Here is a 14,086-nt window from a genome sequence, read left to right as displayed (position 1 = left end):
AAAACATCTACCGCTAAAATTTACATAAAGACAGAAAGAAGGAAAGAATTGATGAACGACGAAAGGAAAGGAAAAAGATACAAAAGATGATTATTACCGAGAATAAAAGACCTATTGACTAATAAAAACGAAAAATAAAAAATTACAGAGCATACCGTGACGCTTTCATGACAAAGATGCGACATGAAAGAGGCAGAGAACCAACAAATAACAGTACAAGCTACACAAACTCTTAAATACAGGACTGGGAAAAGATTAATTGTCCTTGAGATTGGCAGCGGCTGGTGGAAGAATTTAGCGGCCTATCGAATACCACAGCATTTACATTATTTCTCCCAAGGGGAAGGGGCAGACAGCTTTTGTGCCTAACCGCTGATCGGCAGGATTGACTGCACACAGTGGTTGGAATCCACAGTTCATTTCGTATTATATAAGGTAAAAGGGTAGGCTTGGCACTCAAGCCAAGTGGCCACCCAACCGGCGCTCATCACTACTCCCCCCCCCTGGTTTGTATGCCAGTCCATCGTGAGGTTACCCTCAAGCATTTCACAAAGGTAAAAAAGGTAAAATCTATTTACGAGTCAAGTGGCCCATCAGGCTGGCGCTTAACCCCGGTTCCGTTGCATGAAGCGACTAGGGGTATTTCTACACCCCCTGGTATCCATTTAAACACCTGGGTTAAAAAAGGGAATTTTGACAGTAAAGTATCTTGTCTAAGAACACACCACAAATAAAGCTATTGCCTTGGACAACATCATTGCGAGACTCTTAAAGTGTGACGCGCGTGCTATTTGTCCCTCGATCACCAAGTTATTGAATCTCTCTATTCGCACTGGCAATTTTCCTGAAATATGGAAATGCTCGAAATTGGCTGCACTTTTCAAAACTGGAGATAGGACAGATGCGTCCAATTCTAATTCCAATTCCCATTCTGCCAACGATGAGTAAAATACTGGAAAAAGTCGTCCACTTCCAATTCTGTGACTTTCTAAATTTAAATAACCTCATTTCAAAAAAACAATTTGGCTTCCGTTCCAAACTGTCTACGACATCAGCTCTCACCAGTTTTGCAGATGAGGTTCTATTGCATATGGAGAGTGGAGAACTGTGCAGTGCAGTGTTCTTGGATTTGATCAAGGCATTCGAAACCGTTGACCATAAGATCCTTTTATCTAAATTGTCGGCTATTGGTGTCTCGCCCAGCACGCTACAGTGGTTCAAGTCCTACCTGAGTCATTGTAAACAGCGGACTACCTGTAGTGATGCTATGTCTGACCCTCTCCCGATGACCTTTGGGGTGCCACAGGGGAGTATTCTAGGACCGCGTCTCTTGTTGGTTTATATTAATGACCTTCTTATGGCTATAAAGAATTGCAAGGTGACTTTGTATGCTGATGACACGGTCCTGTACTACTTTGCTAAGGAGCTACACCTGTTGGAAGAGGCATTGAATGATGATCTCTTGCAAGTTGCCCGGTGGCTACATGGAAATAAGCTAACTTTGAATCTTACTAAGACGAAATCCATGATTATAGGTAGAAACTTGTTGGCATTTCCTCTTTCTCATTATCTATTTTTGACACTGATTTAAATTTTGTAGTAACTAGTTTTAAATATTTGGGAGTTATGTTGTCCTCAACTTTTACATGGTCCGAGCATGTTGAATATATTTCATAGAAGGTTAATAAGAACCTTGGTCTTTTACGTAGTATTAAGTATTATTTACTTTATAATGCCCGGTTACTTTTTCATAATAGCTTAGTGCTGCCTATTTTTGATTATGCTGATTTAGTCTGGGGTGACAAGGACAATGTCACACTAATGAAGGAATCGCAAATTCTGCAAAACAAAGCAGCTAAGCTGATATTCAATAGATCACTTCACTCCTCATCCACTGATGCATTAACAGTCTTGAGATGGCTGAATATTGAGGAACGTAGGAAATGTCATCGATGTATATATGCATACAAGTGTATTAATGGCGAAGCTAATCATTCTTTGGACATTGTAAGAAAGAGTGATATGCACTCCTACAATACGCGCAATAACGATGCTATAAAGCTGCCCAAAATTAAATACAACTGGGGAAAACATCGTTCGCGGTATCACTGTTTCAAAGACTTTAATGAGTTAGAGTGAACTGTAAGAAACTCAGTAGGTTTGCCAATTTTTAAGAAGTGTCTCTTTTCGGCTTTTTATAATTAAGTTTTCTTTTAATTAATCTTTGCAGTGTATAGGTTGTAATCATTTTTATATTTCGATTTTAGCTCAAATTTTATATGTTAATTGAATTTTTATATAATAAACATCTAGTATTTAGGACCTCTATGTAAACCACTATTGTGATGGAGCTTCCTAATAAATGATTGTTATTTTATTAACACAATGTCCTCGGTCGGGGGCCTCGGTCGGGGTCCCGCTAACTTAACGGGCACGAAGCCATGTTTTAAAATCGAAATTTAAAGGATAGGAAAGGAGGTTCTGGCACCCAAACCAGTCTCTTTTGTTTCTTTAGCTGATAGTTTTCTTGCACCATTTTCAAAACTTTTGAAATCCCATCTTGAGTGAAAAGAGGCCCGTTAAGTTACCTGGATATTCGAGAAATGGGCCTCAGGGCTCGAACCCGGCTCTCTCGATCCGGAGTCACGTGTATTAACCTTGAGACCACCGCGCCTCCCACCAAACCCGACAACAATTTATACTCCTTCATAGAGAAAAGCACTGTCAGAGTAAAGTGTCTTACTCAAGAACACATCACATGACCCAGCCTGGTCTCGAACCCAGACCTCTCAAGCCAGAGTCCAGCACACGAACCCTTAAACAACTAAGTTTCCCTTTCAAATAACATGATGCTCTTTGATGGGTGGAAATGAGACTATTTCTACCCAATCCACGTTGGGTGTTCTTCTAAGGTTATTTACACTGTAAAATGTAAAAAAAAAAAAAAAAAAAAACACTAAAATAGACACATGTTAAGAGCCCAAACTTACTTACAGTCCCCTCCATTTTATACTCCAGATTTTTTATTAAATCAAGTGCCTGTTCTGTCATGTCGAGAACTTGTTCGGAGGCATTCCGCACTGTTTCAGCCTTATATTCGATGCTGTCCTTCGCTTGGTTAAACAATTCCATCACTTCATGTGCCTCCTGCAGAGAAAAAAAAGAAATTCTGACATTTTCTCATCACACATCATCACCAATATGGCTGAGTATCATCCCAAGATCGTTGAATTTGGAAGGGCTTTGATTCATCCTCTCGTGGCCCTTATTGTCCATATATCTTATTAACCAAGCGCGTGGGCCGTACTGGGAATATATCGGCCCGAAGTCTTGAAAGTACGGACCGAGCGCAGCGAGGTCCGTACAAAAAAGACCGAGGACTGATGTTCTTCCAGTGCGGTCCCGAGCAAGCTTGGTTAATAAGAGATTTATTATACGACTGAAGTTCAAAGGGACACAAGTGCAGCATCATTCGGGACCATTCAGGACAGTGACCGGTCCAATACCGAGAGAATATTGACCGGCAATAGAGCATTTTGATTGGTCGATGGCCCTCTGACTGCCGGCGTCGTGTAATAAACACCCGTATTAATATCATTTGGCCCCTAGGAGTGACTGGAATCTAATTTGTCCTTGTAGCATTATCCTTGAATCATACAGTTAAGATCACGAGAATATGAGACATGATCACCAACTAAAGAGTCTCTTGATTGTTAAACAAATTCCCTTCGTCGGCACCTTGGGAAATGTTTAGATAACAGTATGGAGAATATTCATACTTATTACACGACTCGGGCAGTCAGAGGGCCAATAACTAAAATCAACCAATCAAAATGCTCTATTGCCGGTCAATATTCTCTCAGTATTGGACCGGTCACTGTCCCGAATGCTCCCGAATGATACCGCACTTGTGTCCCTTTGAACTTCAGTCGTATAATAAATCTCTTATCAACCAAGCTTGCACGGGACCGTACTGGAAGAATATCGGCCCTCGGTCATTTTGCACGGACCTCGCTGCGCTCGGTCCGTACTGTCAAGACTTCGGGCCGATATTGTCCCAGTACGGCCCTCGCGCTTGGTTAATAAGATATATTTATGTTAAGGTGTAACACGCTAAAGGAGGAGTTTCCTTTTCAAAGAATGCTTTCACACACCTAGAAAATCTCAATGCTGTGTATGTGGGGAGGGGGGAAGGTTGGCATTTTAACCCCTCTTCGGGGTTGAAAAAGTGAGATCCACTCCGTCGCCCCCGCGCCTTAATTCCTGTCACAAACCTTTTCAGCTGTCACGGATTCTTCATATGCGTCTTTGGCCTTCTGTTCCGTAATAACAAGCTGTATTTGATTCTTCTCGAATTGTTCTGTCACCATGGGTATCATGGGGGCAAGGTGTGTCACGTTAGCTTGAGCTGTACCAACCTCCTCCTCTAATTTGTCCAACGCCGCTTGAAGCTGGGAAAAAGAAAAGAACAAAATAATACACTATCACAAACACGTAGTTGTCATCTTGATCTAACCCCAAATTCTTGATATTAATTAACAAGGAAATGTGTAGCAGCTAGAGGGGAGATTTGACAATCAGATCTTGAGAGTAAAAAGCTTCACGAAATCTCTTCATTTGTTCTAGCAGCTACTTTGTTGTAACACAAAGACATGAAGGTAAAAGGAGCAACGCAAAATAAAGCAAGCAGATAAGAGGAGGGAGGGGACAGAATTGAAGCCGTAGGCGACTACTCTTTGGCTAGTGAGCCTCAACACACCCCACCCCTTATCGCAAAGAATTTCGTCAACGTTCCATGATGGTTCACGGCTACCCTTTGATAGCTCTTGGGTGGAGAGAGACAATTTGGGAGCTAAACATCTTTCTCAAAAACTTAAAGAAATGATCGTACCACAACGCAAAGGTGGATGTTTTGATCCAGAGACAAGCCTGGTAACCATACGCCCAGAACGTTTAAACATACGCAATTTCTGCTGTTGGAGGTGTTCTATCAGTAAAATGACACTCAATACAGAAATTAAAAAGTAAAAAAAATATATATGGTAACGTCTATCTTACATCTTTTAGAATAGTTTCAGCTGTTTCAATGTCTTTTTGAGCTGCATCGTTGGCGCCCTCTGCCGTCGCTAGCCTTTCGCATAGCATCTGAATCTCAGTTTTTGCGTCTTCTGTTCGCATTTCAGATGAACTCACGTCCTTCTCCATCACTTCTTCCTGGCCTTGCACCACTTGCAGCTCAACGTCGATGGAGTCTAATTCTTTTCGAGTGCCATCATATCATTTTCAGTAGTAGCTTGATTTTTCAGTATCATTTGTACTCTTTTCAGTTTGTCTTCCAGTTCCTTCACCTCCTTCTCATAGGCGTTAACACTTCCACTTCCTACGGAAAATTTCATTCGGTTTAGATGGGTCACTTGTGCTTCTTTCATAATCATTGCTCACTGTGGTGAGGAGAAAAGAGCGCATTGCGTGACTGCATCAAAAGGCTGTGATGGGGACTAGCTTATGAAGGGATGCATCAAAAATGTCACGCATAGAAAATACTATTGGAACTCGAATAACCCAAACACTTTTTTCATATAAAACGTACCTGGGTGAGGAGTGAGAGAGAGGTTATACGCTCTCGATACGTCAACGCTAATGTTGCGTGACAGAGGCTCTAGCGTGACCTTCCACTGGTAATAACATTCACCGCAAACTTCACACTGAGGCATTTTACCGCTGGTGTCCGGGGCGCACTGGTCACAATTGTCGCCAATCATACCCTGTTTACACTGGCCTTTCCCAGTATCGCGGTCACACTGAAGGGACAAGGATCCCGCGGGATTACAGTCACAAGCTGAGCGAATGAGGAAGAAGAAGAAAAACAGTTCGAAATAAGGAACAATTCGAGTAAAGTAAGTTGATAGCCAATGAGTGAAAAATGTAGTTCAGAAGATATGGTTTTAAGGTAAGTTAAGGAACGTAGGGTGGGTAGGGTGGAAGATTTATTTTTATTATGAGGGGTCCCATTGTTTTCAAGGGAAAAGGAAGGGGATAAGTCGTCGCCAACAGAGTATAAAGGGGGGACTATAGAAAAACAACTGCCAAGGATGGGAGGAGGAGGGAGGAACATAAGAACGTAACAGAGCCTTATGGAGGGATCTGGTAAATGTTATCGGTACCCTACCCCGAGCCCCCTACCAACCTTCCCTTCGAAAAATAATGTCCGGTCCATTAGAATTATGGGGAGTTTCCAGTTTTAGAGACAGAACTGACTAACAGGAAGATTTTAATTGAATAATAATAATAATAATAATAATAGTAATAATAATAATAATAGTAATAATAATAATAATAGTAACTTACTGAATTAACGAGTTATGATACAATAAAAACTTAATAAGAACGACTATGTACATTTCTGTATACATTAAGTACAAGTTATATACAACACACGGAACATACACCACATTTGTTAAAAATACTTAAAAGTTAATAAGTCCTCGGTGCGCTTCGTTCTACAGGTAGTAACGTTTCTGTAAAGATACAACTGGTCTGATTTGTCCCTGAGGTTATAGGGACAGGTATCGTCTAAGCGTGTTGGTAGAAAAGGATGGAGGAGGTGATTTAAGTCCTTCATTTTGCACATATACTCTCTACATATCTTATCTCTTCTATACGCAAGGGTTTCCACCCGTGCTAACTCGAGGGCTTCTGAGTAACTATCGGCACATGGGAAAATTATCTTAAGCGCCCTTTTCTGTATGGATTCAATTTTGTCAGACAAATAACCTTGGGCGTTCGATAGGTTTTTGTTCAACCAAGTTTCACCAGCGCGCTCAGAAGGGACTTTCACTTGAAATAAATGACTATTCGTCGTGTTTAAATCCTTATCTCCCGATTTAACGCATACTGAAGGGAGAAATATAAATGGAAGTAGTAGAAAGTAAAGTAAAATTGTAGAACTAGAAAGCTTGGCGGCCATGTTAGCACGCATACATTAACCAATACCACTCTGATGAACAAGATCCAATTACTCCAGAATAAAGCAGCTAAATTAATTTTAGATATGCCAAAGCATTCATCAGCAACAGAAGCTCTTGATCTACTTGGTTGGGATACATTGGAAAAAAGACGAAGATCTCATCGTCTATTTTTGGTTTTTAAGTCCTTGAATGGACTAATTGATTGGAATTTTAATTTTAATCATTTTAAAGACATGCATGATTATAACACTCGTTTTAATAACAACATTTGTAAACCACAATCAAAGCGTACATGGGGTCAGCATCGGTTTGTTTGCCATGCAGTAGATGACTGGAACGCTCTCCCAGACGGCATTAGGAACATTTCCTATTTTTCAGTTTTTAGACGTCTTGTTAAAAACATGTAGTCTCTTCTATTGATTATGCCCTTTTATCCTTTTCTTGATAACCATATTTATATTTTCTGTTATTCTTACGTTAGATTTATGCAGGGCCTCACTGAAAACCACACTTTGTGACGTGGGCTCCCTGTCAAAAGATCTTACTTATTATACTTTAACTATAGTTAGTTCCGTCTTGCGTGTAATCTGATAAAAAAAAGAAAACAAAAGAAGAAACAAAAAACACGGCGTCCTTGGTAACCTGGGCAGGTATTATAAGACTACGGGCAGTCTCTCCTTTTCCGTGAAGTCCGTCGCGCGAGTAAAAAAAATCAGTGAAAAAAAGAAAAAAAATTGCCGTAAGCGCGCTGCGGGGAACTCTGGGAGAGACGCCGAAATAAACAATTTGTTTATTTCATCTTTACATGCTCACTTTGGAGGATGGTTGGCTGCATGTGATGCTTTAATGTGACAGCGTGATGCTGTTAGTGAGCTTCTATGCGCTAGCTGATGTTTGGCTGTGTAGCCGCGTGATGCGGTTCCACTCAATACCCACTAATTGACCCTTGCTCACCATAGAGTCTCCTGTAGCTCAGTGGTTAGAGCATCCGACTAGGTCACGGTGGGTCGTGGGTTCACATCCCATCTGGAAACTCGACTTTTTAAAATTGTTTATTTCATCTAAAAATAGCTAAGGCCGCGCTATTAAAACTTGTCAGCGGCCTGCACAGTACAAGTTATGAGTAAATTCAACTTCTGTGCATACCGTAATTCAGCTCGTGTTCAAAAAGCAATCGCAGAATCGGCCTCAAGGGTTAAAAGGCTCAATACAAGATATTTCCCTCGAAGAAAAAAGATTTATCTGAAATACACCCTTTGAGAGGTTTACATAAAGAGAAGGTTAATAAGAGGTGATCTGTAATAGTAACACGTCCACGATTTTATTTTTTTTCCCCAGTAAGAATTTAAAAGAGTTTAAAAATTCTGAACAAACGAAAACTAAGAGTTAAAAATATTTTCAGTGGTAAAGTTAGCCTACGCGTAGTCGTACCCTCGCACCCAAAGGGAAAAGAAAACGTTTTTGTCAGTCGTCCTGTCTCTTTTTCTCCGTAATAATCATTTCCTTCATTGGTAACTATCTTTTCCCCTCAGAAATTGGATCAAAATGTGATGACCTCGTTGATATGGTTATTGTCGAAAAATTCCCTTCCTTCCATTTTTACCCGTAGGCTATGTAAGAGATTACTTGATTTTCCAACCATTAATCATTTTAAAGGTAAAAGTCATAATTTTAAAAAATCGTGTTTAGTCGTTCAAAACTTACCTATGGCACTCTCCAACGCGACAATCTTCTTAAGCAGATTCCTGTTGTGCTGTTGAATCTTCTCGTGGCTCTTTTATACTCAATAATTTGGATATATCAACAAAGTTGAAATGGTAAATTGGCCACCGTAATGATTACAAAAGCTGACGTTTCGAGCGTTAGCCCTTCGTCGGAGCTCCGACGAAGGGCTAACGCTCGAAACGTCAGCTTTTGTAATCATTACGGTGGCCAATTTACCATTTCAACTTTGTTGATATATCCAAATTATTTCGTTACTCCCACCGACGCAGCCCCAAACAGTTTCTTTCGAAACTATCAGCCTTTATTCATTTGTTCTTTTATACTCAGCTAACCCACTTAGCTTTCAATTGAGGATCGCCGCAAAGCTGATAAGTTTTTATTTACGGTATAAGACAAGTTAATCACAACTGGGGTGCTTTAATTGATCTCAGATTAATTGAATTGATCTGTTTGCCCATCCGATTGCCTTGTTATCTGTAAATGCAGTTTGGGGTAATCAGCTGTTTTCATCCAAATAATAGCATGTTGATCGTTTAAACTTACCCCAAGTTCGCCGCCTTTCCATTCCGAAAAAGTGCTTCCTTCCTAAGCTCTTTACACCCTTTCAACAGCATACATATTCTCCAGACTGTTCTCTGTTCTATACATCCCTCGTGTTTATGAAGGGGAGAATTTGTGTAACAATCAAGAGTTCCTTAGCTTGACGATCATTTCCTTTGTTCTTGTGGACTTAACGTTTGATTTAGAAGTGACAAAGTAAGGAGAAATTCGATGCTAATCAGAGGTTAACGGTCAATACCTCTTTGCTTGTAATGTGGGGTTGGAGTAAGAGTCTATGCTTACTTATGTGTTTACTAACACATAACCTGTATTCCAACACTCCGATGACAACAAGGGAAAATGCTATGCCTGTTAACGAACAGAACGAGTAAAAGTGTTTGTTCAAAGTTCTCTTGGTGTTTGTTCCAGCTGTTTTGACAGGTAAATTTTCTAATATTTTTTTTAATAGTTGACACAAAAGTTTTCCCCGGAAATTTCAAACAAGACTACCCCAACTTAACTGAGAATGGTTTTATCTTATTTGCTTTCTTCAGTAGCATACCAGTTAAAACTAATTGCAGAGTGACATAGCGTCAGAACCAGTTGTATATTTCCCATGCTATCATGACGTCAAGTTGCAGCTGGTTTGATCAGTTTATTTTCTGATATTTGGTCAGTAAGTGTCCATAACAAATGCCATTAGGGACCAGTTGGTCATAAATTATCTCCTGATTGGGGGCGGGGGGAGGGGGAGTTTCAGAACACTTTGGTAGCGCTTTGTTCTGCAGGTACCTGGAGGGAGCCCATAAACACTCTATTATTCCTGTCACCCCAGAAAATATCCCAATCTTGTCGTATGTCAAGGAGCAAGTCGACTGTTTCCTCTAATTACAGACTACCTTGACTTTCTAGAGAGTAAACTTATCATGGATTCGAGTATTTTTTAAAACGGAGGTTATCCGAAGATTTTCCTGAAATGGGCTTTTTACAAGTATACTTAACAACTTTACGAAATGTTGTATTTCCATAACAATTATAACAAATTTTTAAATTTGAAATTATCATATAGCTGCCACGCTTTGCTCACAGTGTGAAACGGTTTCAAAAAAAAATTAAGATTTTACGGTTTACCTTTCCTTTTTCCATTTTTTTTCGGGAATGGGGAGTTCTTTTCTTGGTTGACCGGCTCTATCATTCATTTGGGGTGTTCGTAATCTGTTATGGAGTTTATTTCTTTCATTAGCCCGTTGGGGGTTTACAGAAAGGTGCACGCTGTGCTGTTAAGGAAAGTTTTCATGACACTTCAAGGTGTTAAGGAAAGAGAGCGACAATGGACTTCAAATGTATCAAGATGTGTTTTTGGAGAGGAGAAAAGGTGTAATAGAGCTGCGCATGTGTTATGAACCTGAAAGAAAGAGAACACCTTTTCCTTTAAACCCTCAGTTTATTTCTTGTTAACCCTACTACAGGTTCTTCTTCTAAGCAAATATTCTAAAACTGGAATCTTCCAGAAGCCTTTGCGAGGACAGTTTGCCATCTCAGACGTACAGGATGTAGACGTCAGCGCAGGCTGTCCCTCCGTTGTCTCCCTCGGTATAATTCACCAGATCTTCACCATACCACAGGCGTAGCTCCTGGCCAGAACTCACAGAAATAGGTTCGCCAAACGCCTTCAGCTCAAGGACGGGGCTCATGGAGGTGTAACCTGGAATTCTGTGCCATTTTCCTGCTGCGTGGTGGGTGCTCAGGAACTGGCTAGGGGGCAAAAGAAGTTGATTTTGTGCATTGGTTATGACAGTGTTGATCTCCTGGTGCGCTCCAAGGCCACAGCCCCAGGGTGACCAATTTGTTGCAGCATGTCTGTGACAAGACACGTAGCCGTACACGTGGACCAGCTTCACCCCTGCCATTCCACCACTCCGCGGGGCTCTAAACTTTCCCGGTTTTGCACCACTCGCACTAAAACATACGGGAGGTCCATTTGCCCTTCTAAAAAACGCTGAGGAGGGACCAAAAAAAAAAAAAAAAAACCAAAATGTACTAAATACTTTTTTATGAAGAAAGTAGCGATTCCACAATTTTGGCTTTTTTGCAAACCGAAAAGGAAACAATTTCATTAATTTTTTTCGACTATTTCGTCGGCAAAAAAAGAAATCTCATCAAAGACTAAATCATGGAATCTATGGATAATTCTCTTCCAAGGCAGTTCAGAACTTAATCAATTGCTTTAACGCTTTTACGAAATCTAGATTAAAACTTCTCAGTGTGACGATTTACAAGTACGGGTGATCTAAATATTTTTTTACCAAGGTTAGAGGGGAATGAATGAGATGGAAATTTGCGCATGGTGGTTCTTAGGCAAAGAAATGAACTTTGGACTGCATTGATAAATACCTCCAGAGATCTCATCGGGGCATGTCAAGGCAAGCACAACCAAGATAAAACATAGTGTCTTAAAAGCCATTTTGCTGTCTTGGGTTTTCTGAAATGAATTAAACCTTTTTAGCGGCCTCCAGAGTACAAGTTATGAGTAAATTCAACTTCCGTGCATATCGCAACTCAGCTTGAAATTTCCAACGAAAACTGGATGTTTTCAATCAGCAATCGTAGAATCGACCTCAAGGGTTAAAAAACTCAATACAAGTTATTTCCCTCGAGGAAAAATGATTAATCTGAAACACACAGTTTAAGAGGTTTACATAAAGAGAAAGTTAAAAAGAGGTGATCTGTAATAGTAACCCATCCACGATTTTCCTTTTTTCTTCGATAAAATTTTTGTTTAAAAATTCCGAAGAAACAAAAACTAAAAGAGTAAAAACATTGTAAGAGTTAACCTACATCTAGCCGTACGATTCCCCCAAAGAAAAACATTTTTACTAGTCGCTGTGTCTTTTGTTCTCAATAACAATCATCTTCTTATGAGTCAGTATTTTTATTCGTTAGAAATTGGATCAAAATGGGATGATGACCTCGTTGATGTGGTCATTGTCGAAAAAATTCCCTTCCTTCCGTTTCTCGGCTACACGAGGGCTATGTAAGAGTTCACTTGATTTTCCAACTATGAATCACTATTTTAAAAAATTGTGCTTAATCGCTCAAAACCTACCTCTGCACTCTTCGTCGCGTCAATCTTCTTATATAATTAAGCAGATTTCTGCCGTGCGGTCGAATATTCTCGTGACCCTTTTATACTCTGCTAAGCCACTTAGCTTTTAACTGAGGATCGCCCCAAAGGTGCTAAGTGTTTAGGATCGCCCCAAAGGTGCTACGTGTTTAATTACTGTATAAGACAAGTTAAACACAACAGGAGTGCTTTAATTGATCTCAAATAATTTGGTCATGAATTGATTTGTTTGCTCTTCCGAATGCCTTGTTATCTGCAAATGCAGTTTAAGGTAATCAGCTGTTTTCATCCAAATAATAGCATGTTGATCGTTTAAAGTTACCCCAAGTTTGCCGAATGGAAGATGTTTCCTTCCTAAGCTCTTTACACCCTTTCCACCGTATGCATATTCTCCAGACTTTTCTCTGTTCTATACATCCCTCGTGTTTATGAAGGGGAGAATTTGTGTAATAATCAAGAGTTCCTTAGCTTGACGATCATTTTCTTTGTTGTTATGGACTGAACGTTTGATTTAGAAGTGACACAGTAAGGAATAATTCGATGCTAATCAGAGGTTAACGGTCAATACCTCTTTGCTTGTAATGTGGGGTTGGAGTAAGAGTCTATGCTTACTTATGTGTTTACTAACACATAACCTGTATTCCAACACTCCAATGACAACAAGGGAAAATGCTATGCCTGTTAACGAACAGAACGAGTAAAAGTATTTGTTCAAAGTTCTCTTGGTGTTTGTTCCAGCTGATTTTACAGGTAAATTTTCTAATCTTTTTTTTAGTAGTTGACACAAAAGTTTTCCTAAGACATTTCAAACTAGATTACCCCAACTTAACTGAGAATGGTTTTATCTTATTTGCTTTCTTTAGTGGCATACCAGTTAAAACTAATTGCAGAGTGACATAGCGTCAGAACCAGTTGTATATTTCCCAAGCTATCGTGACATCAAGTTGCAGCTGGTTTGATCAGTTTATTTTCTGATATTTGGTCAGTAAGTGTCCATAACAAATGCGATTAGGGACCATCTGGTCATAAATTATCCCCTGATTGGGGGCGGGTGGGGGGGGGAGGTTTCAGAACACTTTGGTAGCGCTTAGTTCTGCAGGTACCTAGAGGGAGCCCATGAACACTCTAGTGTTTCCTGTAACTTTTCGATTTAAGAAATTTTAAACCACTTGCATAGTAGGAATATGTATCTAACAACTGCGTGACACATAAGTGTCGAAGTGACCACCATGTCTATTTATTTCTACAAAATGAATGCTTACGGAGAAAACAAAAACAACTTTATCTTGTTGCAAGTACATTGAAGACGTTATTTATAGCATTCAAGCATTTATTATTACCACCGAAGTTCACAAACTGCAAATGATAAAAAAAATCGGTCTTCTCTTTTATGTCGCTGACTTTGCCGAAGAGCGAAATTTCTATGAATTCAAAGACCTTTTATGTATAGCGGCACAAAAACCCCAGCAAAACAACTCCAGAAACGGTAAGTTTATCATTTCTTCTTATCATATTTCAAATATCAAACGTTGATTTCACTTAGTACATATAAAAATAATTTTTTGAAGCACCCCTCCTTTACACAAGGCAATTAATAAGTGAATAGATAGAAAAATCCTTATTTTATTTCAAATTTAAATACTGATTCTAATTTTTAATTGTGAAAAGATAGCGGAGACATTGTTCTAAAAGTCTGTGGAATAAGTAAGTTTTTTACTGCTTTTACAAG

At 39.7% G+C, this 14,086-nt stretch overlaps 2 protein-coding genes across 2 annotated transcripts; both read right to left on the bottom strand.

Annotated features, from left to right (window-relative positions):
- Positions 1–1,205: 1,205 nt before the first annotated feature.
- On the bottom strand, positions 1,206–9,109 carry LOC148731916 (uncharacterized). Its single transcript, XM_088759912.1, has 6 exons — positions 8,673–9,109; positions 5,591–5,839; positions 5,059–5,380; positions 4,275–4,451; positions 2,991–3,147; positions 1,206–1,432 (listed from the first exon to the last, which is right to left on the bottom strand). Exons 3-6 carry the CDS (start codon positions 5,203–5,205, stop codon positions 1,419–1,421), a joined length of 495 nt encoding a protein of 164 aa, XP_088616038.1. The 5' UTR covers positions 5,206–5,380; positions 5,591–5,839; positions 8,673–9,109; the 3' UTR covers positions 1,206–1,418.
- Positions 9,110–10,657: 1,548 nt separating this feature from the next.
- Positions 10,658–12,370, bottom strand: LOC148731915 (uncharacterized). Its single transcript, XM_088759324.1, has 3 exons — positions 12,340–12,370; positions 11,628–11,715; positions 10,658–11,232 (listed from the first exon to the last, which is right to left on the bottom strand). Exons 2-3 carry the CDS (start codon positions 11,695–11,697, stop codon positions 10,772–10,774), a joined length of 531 nt encoding a protein of 176 aa, XP_088615450.1. The 5' UTR covers positions 11,698–11,715; positions 12,340–12,370; the 3' UTR covers positions 10,658–10,771.
- Positions 12,371–14,086: the final 1,716 nt, after the last annotated feature.

Source organism: Stylophora pistillata, chromosome 5 (assembly GCF_964205215.1).
Source record: "Stylophora pistillata chromosome 5, jaStyPist1.2, whole genome shotgun sequence".
Taxonomy (NCBI): Eukaryota; Metazoa; Cnidaria; class Anthozoa; order Scleractinia; family Pocilloporidae; genus Stylophora; species Stylophora pistillata.
Note: the sequence above shows the minus strand (reverse complement) of the source record. Positions and strands in the feature narration are given on the sequence as shown.